General features: G+C 55.0%; 1 protein-coding gene across 1 annotated transcript in view; it reads right to left on the bottom strand.

Annotated features, from left to right (window-relative positions):
* Window positions 1-3,676: 3,676 nt before the first annotated feature.
* Rexo1 (RNA exonuclease 1 homolog) overlaps window positions 3,677-18,360 on the bottom strand; it is a 29,235-nt gene continuing 14,551 nt past the window's right edge. The window contains exons 2-16 of the mRNA XM_048341726.1: window positions 13,302-15,004; window positions 12,326-12,430; window positions 11,391-11,601; window positions 9,946-10,109; window positions 8,442-8,573; window positions 8,183-8,306; window positions 7,012-7,125; window positions 6,766-6,903; window positions 6,537-6,650; window positions 5,967-6,040; window positions 5,538-5,648; window positions 5,132-5,247; window positions 4,894-5,032; window positions 4,652-4,772; window positions 3,677-4,585 (exon numbers count right to left, since the gene is read on the bottom strand). Of these exons, the coding sequence (XP_048197683.1) occupies window positions 4,497-4,585; window positions 4,652-4,772; window positions 4,894-5,032; window positions 5,132-5,247; window positions 5,538-5,648; window positions 5,967-6,040; window positions 6,537-6,650; window positions 6,766-6,903; window positions 7,012-7,125; window positions 8,183-8,306; window positions 8,442-8,573; window positions 9,946-10,109; window positions 11,391-11,601; window positions 12,326-12,430; window positions 13,302-15,004 (3,455 nt within the window). The 3' untranslated portion in view covers window positions 3,677-4,496. The remainder of the gene's footprint in view (window positions 4,586-4,651; window positions 4,773-4,893; window positions 5,033-5,131; window positions 5,248-5,537; window positions 5,649-5,966; window positions 6,041-6,536; window positions 6,651-6,765; window positions 6,904-7,011; window positions 7,126-8,182; window positions 8,307-8,441; window positions 8,574-9,945; window positions 10,110-11,390; window positions 11,602-12,325; window positions 12,431-13,301; window positions 15,005-18,360) is intronic.

The following is an 18,360-nucleotide window of genomic DNA, read 5'->3' as shown; positions in this document are numbered from 1 at the left end:
GGAACAGAAATACCCTGTTGTTTGCTCCTACTCCATTCTGAATAACAATACACATCATTAGCCAGAAACCTCAGTGTTTCCCCAGCAGCGGCAATGGGACTCACTGGTGACAATAGGCCACCTGAGGCCAGCGAAGTGGTGAGGGCCACTGTGAGCAGCCAAGGAGGAAGGCCTTGCTGAAAAGAGCCAGGCCCAACCTGGAGGCGGTGCCTCAGCCAGGGAGGCCTCTCTGAGAAAGACCATTGTGGGGACGGGGAAGGTGCATGGGAAAGCAGGGCCAGGAAGAAGGCGGGGCCTAGTCTAATTTTAGAGCTAAAGCCTGCCCTTAGGGGCGGGACCAAGTCAGAAGGCAAGGCCTATTGGGGACAGGGCCTCCAAGGGGCGTGTCCAGGAGGAGGAAGGCGGGGCCTAGTCTATTTTCAGAGTCAGAGGAGACCAAGTTAGGTGGCTGGCTTGGTGGGGAAAGCACGGCCGCAGGGGGCGGAGCCGGAAGGCAGGCAGGACCTCTGGTGCTCTAGAGAATGTCACTCGAGCATCTGGGCGGGACTAGGGCAGATGTGGTCTGGTAGGGAGGGTGGGGGGGGAGGGGGGAAGAGAAGGTGGGGCCTACCAGAGACTAGCAGAGAGAGCCAGGGACTGAGAGAGGCTTCATAGGGGTCGGGGCCAGGGAGAAGGTGGGGCCTGAGGAAATCTTGCAGAGAGCAAGGCAAGACAGAGGCAGAACTCAAGGCCAAGTGAGCCCTGGCTGAGACCTGGACAGGAGGGGCCTTGGGCGGGAGCTGGCATCTGCACGTGAGACCAGGGCAAGGCAAGGCCTGGAAGATTGTGTGGGAGTGAGATCATGACCCAAGGGTACTAGCTACAAGAGGATGGGAGTGTTGGGGCAGGGAGGGAAACTGAGATAGGCCCAATGGGTTGTCTTATTTCCCAGGGCAAGATTTGGTGAAAGGGAATTTTGTTTCTGGCCAGCAATCCTGAAATACACCCTCTGCCTAAGTGCTGAGACTACGGGCATTTCTCACCACATTCAGCAGAAAAGGTCTTGAAAAGCAGATCTACACAGGGCAGCAGTGCTTTGTTAATTCTAGCTGCTCAGAAAGCCAAAATCTGAGGATCAAGGTTCAATGCCATATGGGACAGGAAAGTCCATGACATTTTTATCTCCCATTTACCAGCAAAAGCCAGAAGTGGAACTGTGGCTCAAGTGGTAGAACACCAACCTTGAACGGAAAGGTAAGGAACAGCACTCAGGTCCTGAGTACAAGCCCTGAAACCAGGATTAAAAACAAAACAAAAAACAGCCATCACTGTTGGCTCACACCTTGTAAGCCTAGCTACTCAAGAGACTGAGATCTGAGCATTGCGGTTCAAAGCCAGCCTGGACAGGAAAGTCTTTGAGACTTAAGGACATGGGCACTGAACCTAGAACCTAGGTTCTCCAAACATTTATCCCTGTGTATTATCTCCTCCTAGGTGCAGATGCCTAGATTGGGCCCCCAGCTGAGCAGAGCACTGGTGGCCATTGAGAGCACCTTAAGGCCAAGAAGAACTTCCTGGGTTCTTGTCTGGTGTATGCCCCACCCTGAAGGTAGTTGGTCAAGAAATGCTGAGTGAAGCCATGAGGCTGCGGGCCCAAGTGGGTACTTGGGGCGGGGCCACAGAAAAAATCATCCCCCTGAGAGTGGGGCTGTTAGAGGAAGATCCCCTTCACCTCCTTCCTCCACACCCAGCCCTAAGGTTCCACCCTCTGGCCTGGCCTTCCTGAGACCAGGTCACCGGTGCCCAACTCTTTTCTGTTCAGCCCCCAAGGGAGAAGTTGGGTAAATCAAGGAATGATGGCCATAGGGAATAATCATCCTTTCATTAATTCAGCATTTACCCCCCCCAGCACCAAGGTTGAAAGGACCCTAGATTGGTGTTGAACAAATTGTTCAGAGAGCCAGGCTCCAGTGACTCACACCTGTCATCCTAACTACTCAGGAGGCTAAGATCTGAGGATCACAGTTCAAAACCAGTTCAGCCAGGTAAGTACATAAAACTTTTATCTCCAATTAACCACCAGAAAACTGGAAGTCGTGCTGCAGCTGAAAGTGGCAGAATAGCCTTGAAAACAAGAGCTCAGGGGCAGTACCCAGACCCTGAGTTCAAGCCCCATTACCAACTAAAATTTTAAAAAAAAATTGTGCTGATATCCTTAAAGAACGTTCTTAGCCAGGCACTGGTGTCTCATGCCTGTTATCCTATTTAGGAGACTGAGATTTGAGAATCACAGTTCAAAGCCAGCCTGGGTAGACAAATCCAAGAGACTCACCTCCAATTAGCCAGCAAAAGGCCAGAAGTGGAGCTGTGGCTGAAATGGTACAGTACTAACCATGAGCAGAAAAAGCTAAGGGATAGTACCTAAACTTTGAGTTCAAGTCCCAGTACACAAACAAATACACACAAAGTTCTTGTGAGGCGAAGTGAAGGGACCAGAGCCTCCTCCCCTATACTGGTGAAGGGGAGGAATCACAGTAGGGACACTTCCCAAGCACAGGAATAGGTGTGCAAAGGCCCTTACAGTGTGGAGACTGGCTTAGCAAGCAGAAAAAGAGGAGAGAATTCCTTAAGGCTGGACAGCCTACCATGTTGGGCTATCAGCTGTTTGTGGCTTAGCTCCTGAGCTGCCCAACTGCCCAGAGACACTGAGTGTGTTCTCAGAGAAAAAGCAGGCACTACATGGACACACATAGCAACAGGGCTTCTGTGAATACATCGGCACCATTTATTCAGAAAACGCCTCTTACAGAAGGTCAGGGGGACAGGTAACTTGGTCATAAGAACAGCCTCTGAGGGTGGGATGGCCTGATTTAGTCAAGGACCACCCCTAGGGGGCTGTGCATCCTCCAGTGTGGATTTCCAGAGCTCTGGAGAAATTCTAGACCCTGGGCCTGGAAAGGAAAACCATTTTCCTCTGCAGCCAGAGGTCAAGCAGTTTCTGGAAGAGGCCTTGATCCTGGCCCCTGGGGCCTTCAGCAGAAGCCTGAGTGACCAGGTGGGGTGGCACAGAGCCTCCTGGGGCAAGACTCTGCTCCTTGCAGCTGTGCCCTCAAGCATACTGACCTGGGGTCTCCCACCTGGGCACAGGATGGAGGGGCCCTGGCATCTCCCGGTCCATGAGGCTCTTTTCAGCCTTGAAGTAAGTCAGCTCAGGCCTAACTGCCATTGGGCCTCCTACCTAACCCTGTGAAGCGAGCTTACGGACACACAGAGGCCCATTCAGCACAGTCAGGTGGAACTCCACGCACAAAATCATTGCAGTTCCCACCTGGGCCTTCAGCCCCTCCCTGTGGTTGGTCCACAGCATGCAGAGGCCCTCTTGGTGGCCACCTCTGAGCCTGCTCCACATAGCTGGATCCACAAGGAGCAGGGTAGTGAGAAGCCAGCTCTGCCCTCACCCCGTCCTGGGGACACAGTCTGGGCCCTCAGAATGGACAGGCTGCAGTCACAGGCCATCCAGATATCCTGGTGGTTTCAAATACAATCAATCCCCAGAGCAAGGGTGGTGTGCTGGAGGCCACAGCTGGTTTTGGTGATGGTAAGTCATCGCCATGTCTCGCTCCTCTTCCTGGCCACAAGAAAAGGGGGTGTGCAGAGGCCTCAAGCGGCCCCAAGAGCACCACAAACTGCAAAAATCTAAAATCCATACAAACATTTATTCTGTCCCTGCCCAGGGAAGGGATACAGAGAGCCCGTACAAAGTAGGGGCGGGGCGGGCTCTGAGGAAGACAGTCCAGTGGCCCTGGGCCTGGGGGCACATCTGGAAGGCAAGACCCTGGGGCTGGCAGGGCTGGCTTGGCTCTCCGAGGTCACCAAGTTCAGGTGGGCTGAGGAGGGTTCTGGAAGCTGCCTCCCTCAAGGCAGGCCCAGCTACCTGGGCTCCAGGCAGGCACCTAGGCCCACAGGGCCAGACCTTGAGGCCCTGGCCCATGGCTTGGGGTCTGGCTCATGCCCACCCCTTCCCCTAGAAGGGAGGTGGGGCCAGGGCCAGGCTCCTCCCGCAAGGGAAAGAAAGTGTGCAAGTCAACAGGTTTAAATTAAAAATTAATAAAAATAACAATACAAAATAAAAAAAAGACAACTCCTGTCTCAAACAAGCCCGCCCTCCCTCCCCCCACATATATCAAGTACAAAGGGGCTGAGGTGGAGATAGGGACCTGGCTCAGAGCTGTCCTGGTCAGCAGCAGCTCCACTGAGACCAGGCCTAGGGGCACAGAGGTGGGGACGGGCGCGGGCTGGTGGGGTCGAGCTCCTGGTTGGTCTTGCGTTGGCTGTGGCGACGCCATCTCATCCCTGCTCCTGGGTTCTGTTCTTGTGAGGTGCACAGGGTTAGCTCTCAGATTTATTGCACTGTTTTGGAAGAGGCCTGGGGCTAAGGACAAGCCGGGGCTGCAGGAGAGGCAAGTGGGCAGGCGGGCGGGTGGGTAGGCGGGCGGCAGGGTGGCAGGTGGCGGGAGTCATCGCTTGGTCTTGGCGTCTTCACGGATCTTCCAGATCACGAGGTGCATGCAGGCGCTGGCATCCTCGCTGGAGCTGTGCCCATCCACTATGGAGCAAACACAGTTACCAGCTGCCCCACCCTGGAGGCGGGCCTGAGGTGGCCGCTACTCACCATTATCCTGGATGATCTGTCTGAGGTAGTCAGCCATGAGGTTCCGCAGGGAGCGCTTGTAGGGCAGGCCCAGACGGTGGGGGAACAGCACGGACGTGTCTACCACGGTGCTGTGGATAACCTGGGACAGGTGAGAAGGAGAGAGGACAGTCAGGCTGCATCTAGGCAGACTCAGCCTTTCTATCTGCAGGGCCTGGGGCACTCAAGCATCCATGGAACCCAGTATGGCCAAACACAGGAACCTTCAAGGCTAGCAGGTCGCTCTCCAGGCTGTGTCCGATGAGGATGGTGTCGGCACTGAACATGCTCAGCAGGACGGCCTGTACATCCCGCAGGGTGATGCTTGTGTCCGTGAGGTCGGCCTCTGTCACCCCTGAGAACCTGGTAGGAGGGCCAAGATAGGGATGTTGGGCTGGGTGGGCACGGTGGAGGTGGGCAGCCCTGTTGGAAGGGCCAGCCGGGGGCCCCACCCAAGCACACCTGGTGTTGTAGTCAACAATCTCGTTGTCAGGCTTGACGAAGGTGTCATACACCACTTGCATCTCCGTGTCCACCACTGTGACACGGGTCAGCTCCAGGCCATAGGTGGTGTAGGACTGTGAGGAGAAGGATAGGCTGGAGTCCTACAAAGCCACCATTGCTCTGCAGAGCTGGGTAGAGCAGAGGGAGGCCCCACTGCAGATGAGAAACTGAGGCAGGGACACTGGGGCTGGGAATACAGAGTGCTCCTTGTCCAGGTCAGCACTGTCCTCAAGAGCCCACACAGAGGACCCTGCATGTACCCTATCACCCCCTGCAGTGACTGCACATGCGCACCAGACCTGGCCCTGCTGACCAAGTCCAGCCTCATATGCTGACGAGGTCCCTGCCAGTCACGAAGACTCACCATCTCACAGTCAAGGGCAAAGATGCCTGCATGAGCATCCTCCGAGAGCTCCTTCTCGAAGGTCCTCACAAAGCCCTCGAGGTTCTCCTTCCGGCCGTCCTGCACATGTTGCTGGGGGGTAGGGAGGACCTCAGAAACAGTCAGCATGGCCAGGGTGGCCAACTTACTCTCTTCACCCACCCACAGCCCACTGACATTCCAGACAGAGCCTCAGGGGGTTCCAATCCCCACCCTGGCCCTAAAGCTGCTAAGTTCCGAACCAAGACAGGGAGCTTGCCAAGGGGATGCCATGAGGAAAGGGTTTCCAGGGCTCAGGGGCTCAGGAGGACTTGGGAGGGGGTCCTGAGCCCAGGACCCCAGGTGCCCTCCACCCCAGACAGCAGAGGGAAATAAGGAGTCAAGGCAGGCAGGGCCCAGGCTAGCACTTACCTTTGCAACCTGACAGCCGATGGAGCCAACAGCCGCTGAGCAGCACATGTACTGAGTCTCCCAGCCCCCAGCCACTGACAGAGAAATGGGACCAGAGTTCTGGCAGACTGTCGCCCCCGCTGGGCTGCTGACCACCCAGCCAGCCTTGCCTGAGGTAGAGCAGGCTTCCCTTCCCAGCACACGCCGTGCCTGAGGGTGGGAGTGGGCAGGAAGACCAAGGTAGGGCTTCGTGGTGAGGTGTCCCACCCACAGAGAGGCAGAGCTGGATAACATCCAGATCTAGATTGCAGACAGCTTAGCAGGCTGCTGGCTGAGCCCTTTGTTCATGGGTTCCCACGAGTCTCCCATACAGAGGCAGGCCGAGGGCCGGTGCCGGGACAGAGCGTCAGGGACCTGCACACTACCAGCAGCACCACACTGCTACAGAAAAGTGCTACTCTCATAAAGAACGAGTCTGAGGAAAATGGAGTGGGTGGGCCCTGCAGTCCTCCCTAGGACTTGCAGCCCTGGGGGCCAGCGAAGACCACCATGGGGTCTGGTGGTGGGGAGTGGGGGGTCCCCAAGCCTCACCTCGGTTACGGCGGAGCCGCCCCCAGTGGTAGTGGCATTCCTCATCTCGCACGCAGCGGCCGGAGGAGGACACAAGGTACTCAGTGCCACAGCGGCAGCAGACTCTGCAGGAGGCTGTGCAAGGAGAGGGACACGGGGGCACGGGGGTGGGGGGAAGTGAGAGCTGAACTCCCCAAGTCCACACACCCATCCCCAGGTCTCCCCAGCTGGGGGCCAGGCCAGGACTCACAGTCCTTGGGCTTTTTCTCCTCTGCTGTGAAGATGACCGCACCACCAGGGCGCTCAGGGTGGGGGAAGGGGTAGCCGTTCTCCTTGAGCTGCTCTTGGGTGAGCAGGTACTCCCTGAGGCGGCGGTACAGGGCGGCCCCTGCGAACAGCAGGTCAGGAAGGCAGTAGGGCTGGCAACGGGCCCCTGAGTGGGGTGGGAGTGGGACTGGGAGTCTGGGACTGCAGGGAGCTCGGAAGAGCAGCTCACCTTTCAGATCTTCCACCCTCGGGCTGTTAGGGCGGCTTAGGGAGAAGCTGGTCTTGGCAGCCAACTTGCCCCCCAGCACCACCTCATGTGACACAAGCCTCCGGCCACTGGCTTCTGCAGGGAAAGAGAAGTGAAGGCAAGACTGGTGCTGGTGGCTCCAGCCTGTAATCAGCTACTCAGAGGTGAGATCTGAGGATCCAGGTTTGAAGCCAGCCCAGATAGGAAAAGCTGTGAGATTCTTATCTCCAACTACCACCTAAAAACTAAAAGTGGTGCTGTGGCTCTCAAAGTCATAGAGCACTAGCCTTGAGCAAAGAAAGCTCAGAGATAGCACCTAAGCTCTGAGTTCAAGCCCCACAGCCCACAAGGAAAAAAAAAAAAAAGGATTAGCTACATGTGTGCCCCATACATGTACAACCCGGCCTCACCGCCCCCAAACCTGGCCACTCTGCTAATGCTTCCATGGGGACACTGTCCCTTTGCTCATGGGCTGCCAACAGAAGCAAGAAGCATGCATAGCTCCACGTGCCCCATCAGCGCCATCCCCCCAAGGGGGCAAGCAGCCCCTCCCCATCTGAGCTGGCAGGGACCAGGCCCCCACTGGTGAGGTTGTGCCTTCTGGAAGGCAGGCAAGACAAGGGAAGCTGCAACTGGCTGAGCAGGCTATCTAATGGCTTTCGAGGGCTTTGTGTTGCCACAGGCTGCCTGTCCTGTGCAGGCCACCCAGGCCCCTCTGGCAAGCTGGGAAGCTAATGGAGGCAGCGGGGCCAGGCAGCAGGGGAGGTGAGAGTGAGATCGCGGAGGCGCCGTGATTGCTTAATGCACCCTCTTGAGAGGCAGTAATGAAATGTCTTAACCCCCTTCTTTCTTCCTCCCCAGAGCTTAATGCACAGAGCACAGCCCCGGCGCCACGGCCTCTCCCTTTGAAGAGGACGAGTAGTTCCATTAGCAGGGGGCCCTCGGCTGGGAGGCCCCACTCGCAAAGGAGGGTGGTTAAATAGCGAGAAAAGGCCACTCCCAGGGCACGAGCCATTTCCACCTTAGTCGGAAGCTACATACAGAGTCAGGCATGGGCCCAAAGCTTCACGCCTTACTCAGGCCAGTTAGCAACCAGGGCCTATCCTAGCTCACAGCAGCCCCATGGGGTGTACCATCTTGGCCCCTGACTCACTGCTGAGACCAGGCACAGTGTTGGGAACCAGGCCCCTCAATTTCTTCAGTGTGTTTACAGCGATGTTCAGGTAGATGTTCTTGCTGGGGCTGCGGTCATAAGCCACCTTCTCCTCATTCAGCGCCTGGAGGAAACACAGTGCTCAGTCCCTGCATGACCTGGGAGCTGCCAGGTGTGGCAGGGTCTGGATACCAAAAAGAAGGCTTGAGTGGAGGGGGAGGGCTGGTAGCTGGGAGTCTGGAGCCAAGGAGACACCCACCTTCTCTATAGCCTCCTGGTTAGATGAGCAGAACTTCAAGCACTCCTCGATGAACAGGTTCAGATAGCGCTGGCGGATGACGGTGGGGACCTTCCCCCCGAACTCTTTTGGGATAATGGGTTTCTTTAGACTCTGGAGGAAACAAACCATCAGGGGGTGGGTGAGGTGCACAGACCCACAACATTATGCAAACCACACACATCCCTGCTGGGGGTAACGTGTGTGCTGCCAGCAAAGGTTCTCCATTGATATGGGGACAGATGTCAAGCATCCCCAACAGAGGAAACTGAAGGTGGACATTCCTACACTTGGCTCAGACTTCTATAAACCAGAAGTGCTCTCAAAATAGTCTGTTAGAGAGGTCCTAGAGGATCACACCAACAATCCTAGCTACTCAGGAGGTGGAGATCAGAAGGACCGTGGTTCAAAGCCAGACTGGACTTTTGTTAGTGAGACCCATATCAATCCATAAGCTGAGTATTGTGGTATATGCCTGTTAACCTAGCTACATAGCAAGCATTAACAAGGAGGGAATAAATGGGAAAAACTCTGTCTAGGCCAGCCTGATCAAAAATATGAGTAACTATTTGAAAATAAAAAGGTCTCCTCAGGCCCAGCAAGCATAAGACCCTAAGAAAGAAGCAAGCAGTCTATTAGACATTAAAAAGGAAAAAACAAAAATGCTTGCTGACATTCCAGAACCTCTGGGTTCATCCCTAGCACTGCAAAAACTAGATAAAATATAACCGTTTATTTACAGTGGTTCACACTGTAATCCTAATTACTCAGAGGCTGAGATCTGAGGATCATGGTTCAAAGCCAGCATGGGCAGAAAAGTCTGTGAGACTATTTTCTCCAGTTAATCACCAAAAAAAGGTGGAAGTGGAACTGTGGTTCAAGTGGTAGAGCATTAGTCTCAAGCTGAAAAGCTCAGTGCCCAGACTCTGAGGTCAAGTCCCAGTACTCACACACACACACAAACACACACACACACACACACACAGAGAGAGAGAGAGAGAGAGAGAGAGAGAGAGAGAGAGAGAGAGAGAGAGAGAGAGAGAGAGAGCGCTAGAGGTGTGGCTCCAGTAGCCAAGAGCTTCCCTAACAAGCACAAGGCACTGGGTTCAAGCCTCCATACTGCAAAACAAAAAGCACACATGGGGGCTGGGAATATGGCCTAGTGGTAGGGTGTTTGCCTCACATACATGAAGCCCAGGGTTCAATTCCTCAGCACCACATTTATGGAAAAAGCCAGAAGTAGCACTGTGGCTCAAGTGGTAGAGTGCTAGCCTTGAGCAAAAAGAAGCCAGGGACAGAGCTCAGGTCCTTGAGTCCAAGCCCCAGGACTGGCAAAAAAAAGGCACACATATACACCACCTCTCCAGAGGAAATCAGACAGGAGGGAACAGGCAGCTCATACTCCATCCAGAGTGCTAGAGGGCAGGGCTAAGGGAAGAGCCCCGAGGCTGGCTGGGAAGGAGTGGCAGCTGCAGGTGCTAGGTACCTGTAAAGACGGGCTATGAGCGATGCGTTTGGGAGTGATGGTAGTGGTGGTCTTGGACGCCATCCCTGACAGCGTACGTGTCTTCAGTGGCTGGCTGCCTGACTCAGGGCCATTGGGAGCCTGGCTGCTGCTGGCCGTAAGGGTCCTCTTGGCACCTGTAGGGGCTGTCGGGGGACAGGGGACATGAGTGCAGGAAGACAGAATGCCCATCACCGAGCTGCGGAGCACCAAGAAGCTGCGGTCATTGAGTGTGAGCAGCACGTGCATCTCTGAGGGAAGCGGGAGCGGCCGGGGCGTGGAGCTCGCGCTGTGAAATGACATTAGGCTCTATCTGTCTTCTGGTAAGTCCATGGGGACATGGCAACAACTCTCAACTGCAGAGGCCAGCTCAGGCAACGTTGCCTTCAGAGTGGTCTGGTAAGTGACAGGGGACGTGCTGGGCTTTTGCCACATGTTCCAGCCCCTGACTCCAAGGCATTGACGTCTGAGGAGGCCCTGACTCCTGGGCAAAGGACCAGAGGGTCTGGGACACCCTGGCCCAGTCATTGTGACAACCTGCCCACCTACCACGGCCTCTGTGTTCTACCTGTCACTCTGCTGAGGTCATAAAGCAGTGCCCACCTCTAAGGGAGGAGATGGTTGGTGGGGCTGTTCCCCAGAATGTATCTGTGCCAGAGGGTATAGACACATTTTGTCCAGCTCTGAACCCGGGGTGAGGCTAACAAAGGGGTGATGGTGTGGGTGGGGACACTGGCTCCCATTTTGAAGGCAAGGATCTGAGTAGGGTAACTTCTTTCCAAAGTCTTGTCCTGGAAGGGACTCAGAGCCAGGACCACATCATCTACCAGCTATAGTATTTACCTATCCTACTCAGGGGGAGAGCGACAAAGACAAGGAGCCAACAGGGCAGTCTCTACAGCTCAGGATGGCTACAGCCAAGGGAAAGCCAGTGACAACACTGCCCCCAGGTGGCAAGAATCTGCTGAGCCACTGAGGCAAGGGAAGCAAAGGGGAGGGGGAGAAGCAGGATGGAAGAGAGCTCTGTGTGGAGACTGGGCCTCTAGACACAGCCCCAGGAGCTCAGCACCAGGCTAGGAGGAGGCCATTGAGCAGTGGTCACAGTGAAGACCTCGGGGAGCTGGCCAGATGTGTGGTGGCCCATGCTGGTGACTCACTGGCCATACCTAGGCTTAGGTATGACCAATCCCACAGGTCTCTAAGATCCTAAAGGGCCTAGGGGAAGAGACAAGGAAACTGACACTGGCGAGACATTGTAGCCCAAACACTGATCAAGGTGAAGATTTTTACCCCCACTTTACACAAAGGCAAACTGGGGCCCAGACCTCAAGAAGTGGTACAGGAAGGCTGGTCTGGTAACCATGGAGCTCTGCCTCTCCCTGTACCCAATAAGTCCTCATCCCTCAGCAGCAGGAGCTGGGACTCACCGGTGGCCAAGCGAGGGTTGGGGACGTGGGCAATCCTCCTCTTCTCCCCGGGGGCTGAGATGTGCACCGAAGGCTTCTCCGCTGGCCTTGTAACAGCCTGGAGCAAGCTGGCTGACTCCCTTTGCGCCTGCTGGGCCCGGCGGTAGCAGACCTCCTGGGCAGTTGGTGGCCGGGCTGGGGGAACCGCAGGACCCCTCTTTGGGGGCTCCGCCTGGACAATGACAGATCCTGAGCCTGGTTGTCTGGAGTAGCCATAACAAGCAGCCAGGGGAGACTTGACTGCAGAGGTTCACATGGAGAGAACTGCCCAGACTCTGCTTCAGTTTTGGGGTGCCCAGGCAGAAGCCAACACAAAGCCCCAGCCCCAGCTCTGCCCAAACTAAAAGCATCTGAGGCCTGCTCTCCACCCTCAAGGCTCTTCTGGGGGCTTGGGCCATGCTCTGAGGCCTGATAGGGCCACAGGTGGTGGCAGAATCAGTCATGGATTAGAAGATTGCTCCATCTGCCTTCCAGAACGCCTGGTGCTACCTCTCAGGAAGCTGACTGGAACCCCTAACCTTGAAGCCAAGTTCTCTGTCCTGAGCCTTCTGTGCTTTGTTACCTATACTACATTAGAGGAAGCCAAAGTTCAGAAAGGTTGGGCAACTTGGCAAAGATCACACAGGCTACTGGGGCCAGGGTTTGCCTTCCTCTTTCTTGCTTTATGCCCATCTCCAGGCCTGGGAACAATCTGAAGACAGGACATGGGTGGGATATACTCTTCTAGGCACCACAGTGCTGAAACAAAGTTGAAAATAACACTCCCATACACACAAGTGGGCTACACAGGAACTTGGCTTCTGTAGGGAGGGCTAGGTATATCGGACCTGCACAACCCAACAGATCCCCACTTCTGCCAGCAGGTCCCCATTCTGGACCCAAATCTGGCCCCTTACCTCCTTGCCTTGCTTGGAAAGGTGGGAGATCCTCCTCTTCTGCCCTGGGAACAGAGTGGTCAGGCCCGTATGCCCTTTCTCCTCACCCTTCTCGTCCTTGGGGGGCTGAAACACACGTCTGCTCCTCAATACCAGCTCCTCTCCCAGCCTCACCTGGCACACAGCTCCTAGTCACCCTGCATGAAGTCGCCTCTAGCCAGAGGAGAACAGAACTTTCCAAGGCCAAAGACCTTGGGCCAGTTATGCTGGTGAAGACCCAGCCTCAGCACCTTGTAGCCAGGGCCCCAGCTCTAGCCCCCAGCCTGGGCCACCACCACCCCCAGGCCAATGGAGCAGGGAATTCTGCAAGGGGGCACAGCCCCACCATAGCTGCTCCCTGCCTGGCACAAGACAGTGGCTCGGAATGCTGAGTGCTGGAGAGAACAGGCTGAGTCTGGCTGGGCTGGATTAGGGTGAGCTCCCTCTTGTGGCCACTGCTGGGCCACTGGACAATGAGCAGACCCACATGGGTGAGAGAGCCAGGCCTCCCTAATACAGGGAGCAAAGAGGAAGGGAGGAGAGAGGAGTCCCCAGAAGTGGGGGTGAGGCCAGAAGAGGGAAGAGGGGTTGGGGGAAGGAGGTGTGAGAAGGGCAGAGAAGGGGAGGGGAGGCAAGAAGGGCTGCAAGACAGGAGTGGCGAGGGCAGGGGGGTGGGCATGGTACTCTTTTGCCAGTCAGTCTCACCCGCCAGTTGGAATGCTGCCACAGGAACCCTGCTGGGCAGGCTGTAAGCCATTGGCCTCTTTCTGACAGGTCTAGGGGGCAGCAGGTGACTACTGAGGGTTCCTGAACTGTAAACGAGTTAAGAGGCCAGCTTCTACCTGTCGCTGAGGTTCGAGTCATCTGGAGTCGGCTGCAGAACGATGTTGGCCTTTTCAAGGCCCTTGCCACAGCCGGCCTGACCAGGAGCCTATCCGTGATGCCTGGCACCCCTCACCTGCCGGGCCAGCCGGCCCTTGTCCTCCGTCTTCACACTGGTGGACTCGTTGAAAATCCGCAGGCACTCCTCCATGGGGTCAGAATCGAAGTCAACCTCCTTCTCCAGAGCTGAGTAGTCCTCCTCTGTGTCCTCCCCAGCCCCCGCAGATGAGGGGGAGAAAGGGGAGGGAGGCGTGGGGGATGGGGGTGGAGAGGCCTTGAGCCGCTTGGACAGCTGCTCCTCAGGGAGGCCCAGGCTGGAGTCTGAGTCTGAGTCTGAACTGAGGCTGGGAAGGGAGGGGGGCCAGACCCGCGGCGCACCAGCCCCCACATCCTCATCCTCGCTCTCATCCCCAAAGAGGTCAGCATGGCTCAGGGCCCGCTTCTTCAGCTTGGGGGCATCCTGAGAGGTGCCCTCATCCAGTGAGCGGGTCTTGCGCTCCACCAGCTTCCCAGACAGTGGTTTGCCACCATCCTTCCTGTCCAGCAGCTGGTGGGAGCTAGGATGAGAGTCCTGGGACCGGGGACCCTCACTGGTGAGACGGCCAGGCCCCCCTTTCCCTGAGCTGGCCACCAAGGTGGCTGAAGATGGCTTTTTCTTGGTCCCTTCGAGTGGCTCAGCTGTGCCCCTGGAACTCCTGGACTGAGGGCTCTTCTTGTGGGGACAGGGCTTGTCTCCAGATCGCCTTCGGTCCTTGTCCTTTCTCTTGTCTTTCTTCCGGGTATTGTCCTTATGGTTGAGGGATGGTGGGGTCCCACTCTTCTTCTTTTTGGGTTTGTCCTCCTTGGGGCCACTCAGATCCTGGGGGACCTTGTTTGGAGAGTTTGGCTTCAAGGGGGATGTCCCATCTGGGCCCTTTGTGGGCTGTCCAAGGTCCCCGACATCGTACTGCACTGCCATCTCCTTGGTCTCTCGAGGGCTGCCCTCCTCTGGCTCCTGGCCTTCCTTGGAGGTTGGCTTCCCAGAGGCCTTGGGGGGACTGGCCTCAGCCTTAGGGGGACTGGCCACATCATCTTCTGAGTCCGAAAACCGAGCATCGCAGCAACTGAAGGGGTCACAGGGCTTCTTGAGAGCAGGTGTATAGGGCTCACTGCCACGGGAGCCCCGGGGCCGTTTGGTGGCCCTCTTGTCCCTAGAACTGGCTCTGCTAAGGTGCCGGGCTGAGTAGTTGGAGAGTGGATCATATTCGAGGTCCGTGGATGGCTTGGAGTTGTCCACTACATACTTGCCACTGGGCACAGGGCGGCTGTACCGCCGAGGCTGGCTGACAGCTTTGGGGACATACTCCAGGGCACTGCTACACCCCCCCGCCTTGCCCTGACCCCTTTCCAGAGACGTTAGGGAGTACCTGCTGCCTGGCTCAGCTGGGGTGGCCAGTGGGGTTGGCTGGTAGCTAGCATCAGGGGTGAGCAGGCCATGGCTGCCAGGAGTATAACTGAAGGCCAGTGGGAAGGCATCCTCATCAAGGCCCATGCTGGGGCTGTTCGTGGGGCCGCGGGGTGCGAGGGCAGAGGGCGCACCATGCTCACGGGTGGTCTCTAGGAGTTCCTGATAGCGCCGCTGCTCCAGCTCCACCTCGGTGCGCACAGCCTCTATGGCCTGGTTGACCAGCTCCAGCTCCAGCATGTCCGAATGGGACTCATCACCCTGGCCCAGTGTGCCGTTCTCCCTCTGTGCTGGGGGCTTGGGCAGCTCGGGATTGTACGGGTCATATCCAAGCCCTGGGAAGGAAGAAGACAGGAGAGTTGGTAAGCAGGTGAGCTGAACCAGAGTTCTCACTAGTTGTGGCATCATCAAGGAAAGGAAAAGAACCAGCTTTCCAGAACCTGCTGTGTGCCAGGCTCCCACCTTGGCCCCAGGAAATGCTCTGTTCGGCCCTGTGCAGATGGTGAGATGGGCACTGGGTGGGTATATGGCTGTCACAAAGGGGTAGGAGGTAGCAGCAGGGTCCTAGTAACACTCAACATCCACAAGGGTCCTAGGGACTTCCTGGGATTCCATGAGCCATGCCACAATGAGGTGGGAGAGGAAGAGGACAAGAAGCAACTACCTGCCCTGGGCATCACACCTATAATTCTAGCTCCTTAGGAGACTGAGATATGAGGATCCCAGTTCAAAGCCAGCCCAGGCAGAAAAGTCCATGAGGCTCTTATCTCCAATTAGCCCCAAAAAAGTTGGAAGTGAAGCTGTGGCTCAAGTGGTAGCATGCCAGTCTGAGCAAAACACTAACACAATACACAAAGTCCTGAGTTCTAGCCCCAGTACTGGCACAAGAAAAGGAAAGAACAAGACAAGGATGGGGAAAAAGCACACAACTAAGTATTTGAGAGTACAACTATCACCCCAGCTACTCAAGAGGATCACAAAGCTTACTCAGGTCAAGTTGTCAAAGACCTTGTCTCAATAACAAAATACAGACCAGACACATGGTTCAAACAGTAGAGCACTTCACTTGCATTTACCCCTGGACCTGGAATTCTCAGGATCCATGAGCACACCTCCTTGCACAGAGGGAAATTAAGAACAGGGCAGCCAAAGCATTACCTGGAGAAGTACAATAAAAGATAACCTAAAAACTTAAGTGTAGGTCAAATGGGGTCAAAGAGGGCACATGTGCCCTTTGTCCACCTCAAGCTACCCGTTGGATAAGAAACCAGAGCAGGGGAGACATCATATGAAATATGGCACATTCACTTTGTGAACACAAATAAGTGATCAGTACAAGATGCTACCTGGTCCACGTGACACTGGCAGTTTTGGAGGGTAGGGAGGCCTTTCTGGACACAAATACGACTGTGTCTTAAATTAAGAGGGACTCACAGTACTGATGGGCATGTCCAGGCTGATAAGAGTGAGGCTGGCAGTGAAGGCATGTAGCTAAATTTGAGATAGCAGCAGAGACCCTGCAGCTTCTGCCCCAGCTCTGCACTGGAATGTGTACATTCTGCCAGTCTACTGGCAGGAACCACAAACACTCCCAAAGGAAGTGGGGCAGTTGAGGACTTGTGTGTTGAGACATCACATACAAGTGGAGGCCCCTCAAGCTGAACCAGTCCTCTGGAGCCTGATGTTCCTCAGGATGCTCCCCTGAGACCATTCCGTATAGGAAATTGTGGTCCCCAATCTCTGCCCCCAACACTGGAGCCTGTGGCTGTCACCTCGTGGCAATAGGAATCTGCAGATGGGATTAGGAAAAGGGTTCTGAGATTAGAGGTTTTCCTGGGTTGAGTCAGAGCTGCTCAGACCTGAGCTGCTAGCCAGATCAAACCAATATACTCAGTGACAATTGAGGGATGTACCAAAGGTAGAGAGGCCTTCCAATAATGGCTCACACTTGTAATCCTAGCTACTCAGGAGGCTGATATCTAAGGATAACAGTTCAAAGCCAGCCTGAGCAGGAAAGTCCGTGAGACTCTTATCTCCAGTTAACCACCAGAAAACCAAAGTGGAGCTGTGGCTTAAATTAGCCTTAAGCAAAAATCCTCATGGCTGGGGATATAGCCTAGTGGCAAGAGTGCCTGCCTCGGATACACGAGGCCCTAGGTTCGATTCCCCAGCACCACATATACAGAAAATGGCCAGAAGCGGCGCTGTGGCTCAAGTGGCAGAGTGCTAGCCTTGAGCGGGAAGAAGCCAGGGACAGTGCTCAGGCCCTGAGTCCAAGGCCCAGGACTGGCCAAAAAAAAAAAAATCCTCATGGATAGCACCCAAGCTCTGAGTTCCAGGCCCCTGACCAAAAAAAAAAAAAAAAAAAAGAAAAGAAAAAAATGACATTGCCTCCAATTAACTAGCACAATGTCAGAATCAAAGTGTGGCTCTAGTCAAGTGCCAGCCAAGCAAGCAAGGTGAGTAGGCATGAGACTCTGAGTTCAAACTCAAGGTACCACCAAAAATAAAAACATTCCTAATAGGCCTAAATAGGTTACAGTTTTGCTCCTATTCTAACCTCTTTCCTTCAGTCACTGGAGCATGCCCCTACAGACTCAATTACCCTGCTGGTACTCTAAGATGTACAGAGTTGAGCACACAGACACCAGGAGCTTACTATGATCACATATGGGTCAGAAGACAGCACAAGAATGCAGAAGGGGGCTGGGGATATGGCCTAGTGGCAAGAGCGCTTGCCTCGTATACATGAAGCCCTGGGTTCGATTCCCCAGCACCACATATACAGAAAATGGCCAGAAGTGGCGCTGCGGCTCAAGTGGCAGAGTGCTAGCCTTGAGCAAAAAGAAGCCAGGGACAGTGCTCAGGCCCTGAGTCCAAGGCCCAGGACTGGCCAAAAAAAAAAAAAATCCTCATGGATAGCACCCAAGCTCTGAGTTCCAGGCCCCTGACCAAAAAAAAAAAAAAAAAGAAAAGAAAAAAAATGACATTGCCTCCAATTAACTAGCACAATGTCAGAATCAAAGTGTGGCTCTAGTCAAGTGCCAGCCAAGCAAGCAAGGTGAGTAGGCATGAGACTCTGAGTTCAAACTCAAGGTACCACCAAAAATAAAAACATTCCTAATAGGCCTAAATAGGTTACAGTTTTGCTCCTATTCTAACCTCTTTCCTTCAGTCACTGGAGCATGCCCCTACAGACTCAATTACCCTGCTGGTACTCTAAGATGTACAGAGTTGAGCACACAGACACCAGGAGCTTACTATGATCACATATGGGTCAGAAGACAGCACAAGAATGCAGAAGGGGGCTGGGGATATGGCCTAGTGGCAAGAGCGCTTGCCTCGTATACATGAAGCCCTGGGTTCGATTCCCCAGCACCACATATACAGAAAATGGCCAGAAGTGGCGCTGCGGCTCAAGTGGCAGAGTGCTAGCCTTGAGCAAAAAGAAGCCAGGGACAGTGCTCAGGCCCTGAGTTCACGGCCTAGGACTGGCCAAAAAAAAAAAAAAAAGAATGCAGAAGGCAATATGACCTAAGGCTTAGAGGCCAAAAAAAGGCTTTTTGGGGGCCAGTTCTGGGGCTTGAACTCAGGGTCTGGGCACTGTCCCTGAGCCTCTTTTGCTCAAGTCTAGTGCTCTACCACTTGAACCACAGCACCACTTCTGGCTTTTTCTGTGTAGTTTATTGGA

The sequence above is a fragment of the Perognathus longimembris genome, chromosome 3, assembly GCF_023159225.1.
Source record: "Perognathus longimembris pacificus isolate PPM17 chromosome 3, ASM2315922v1, whole genome shotgun sequence".
Classification (NCBI taxonomy): Eukaryota; Metazoa; Chordata; class Mammalia; order Rodentia; family Heteromyidae; genus Perognathus; species Perognathus longimembris.
Note: the sequence above shows the minus strand (reverse complement) of the source record. Positions and strands in the feature narration are given on the sequence as shown.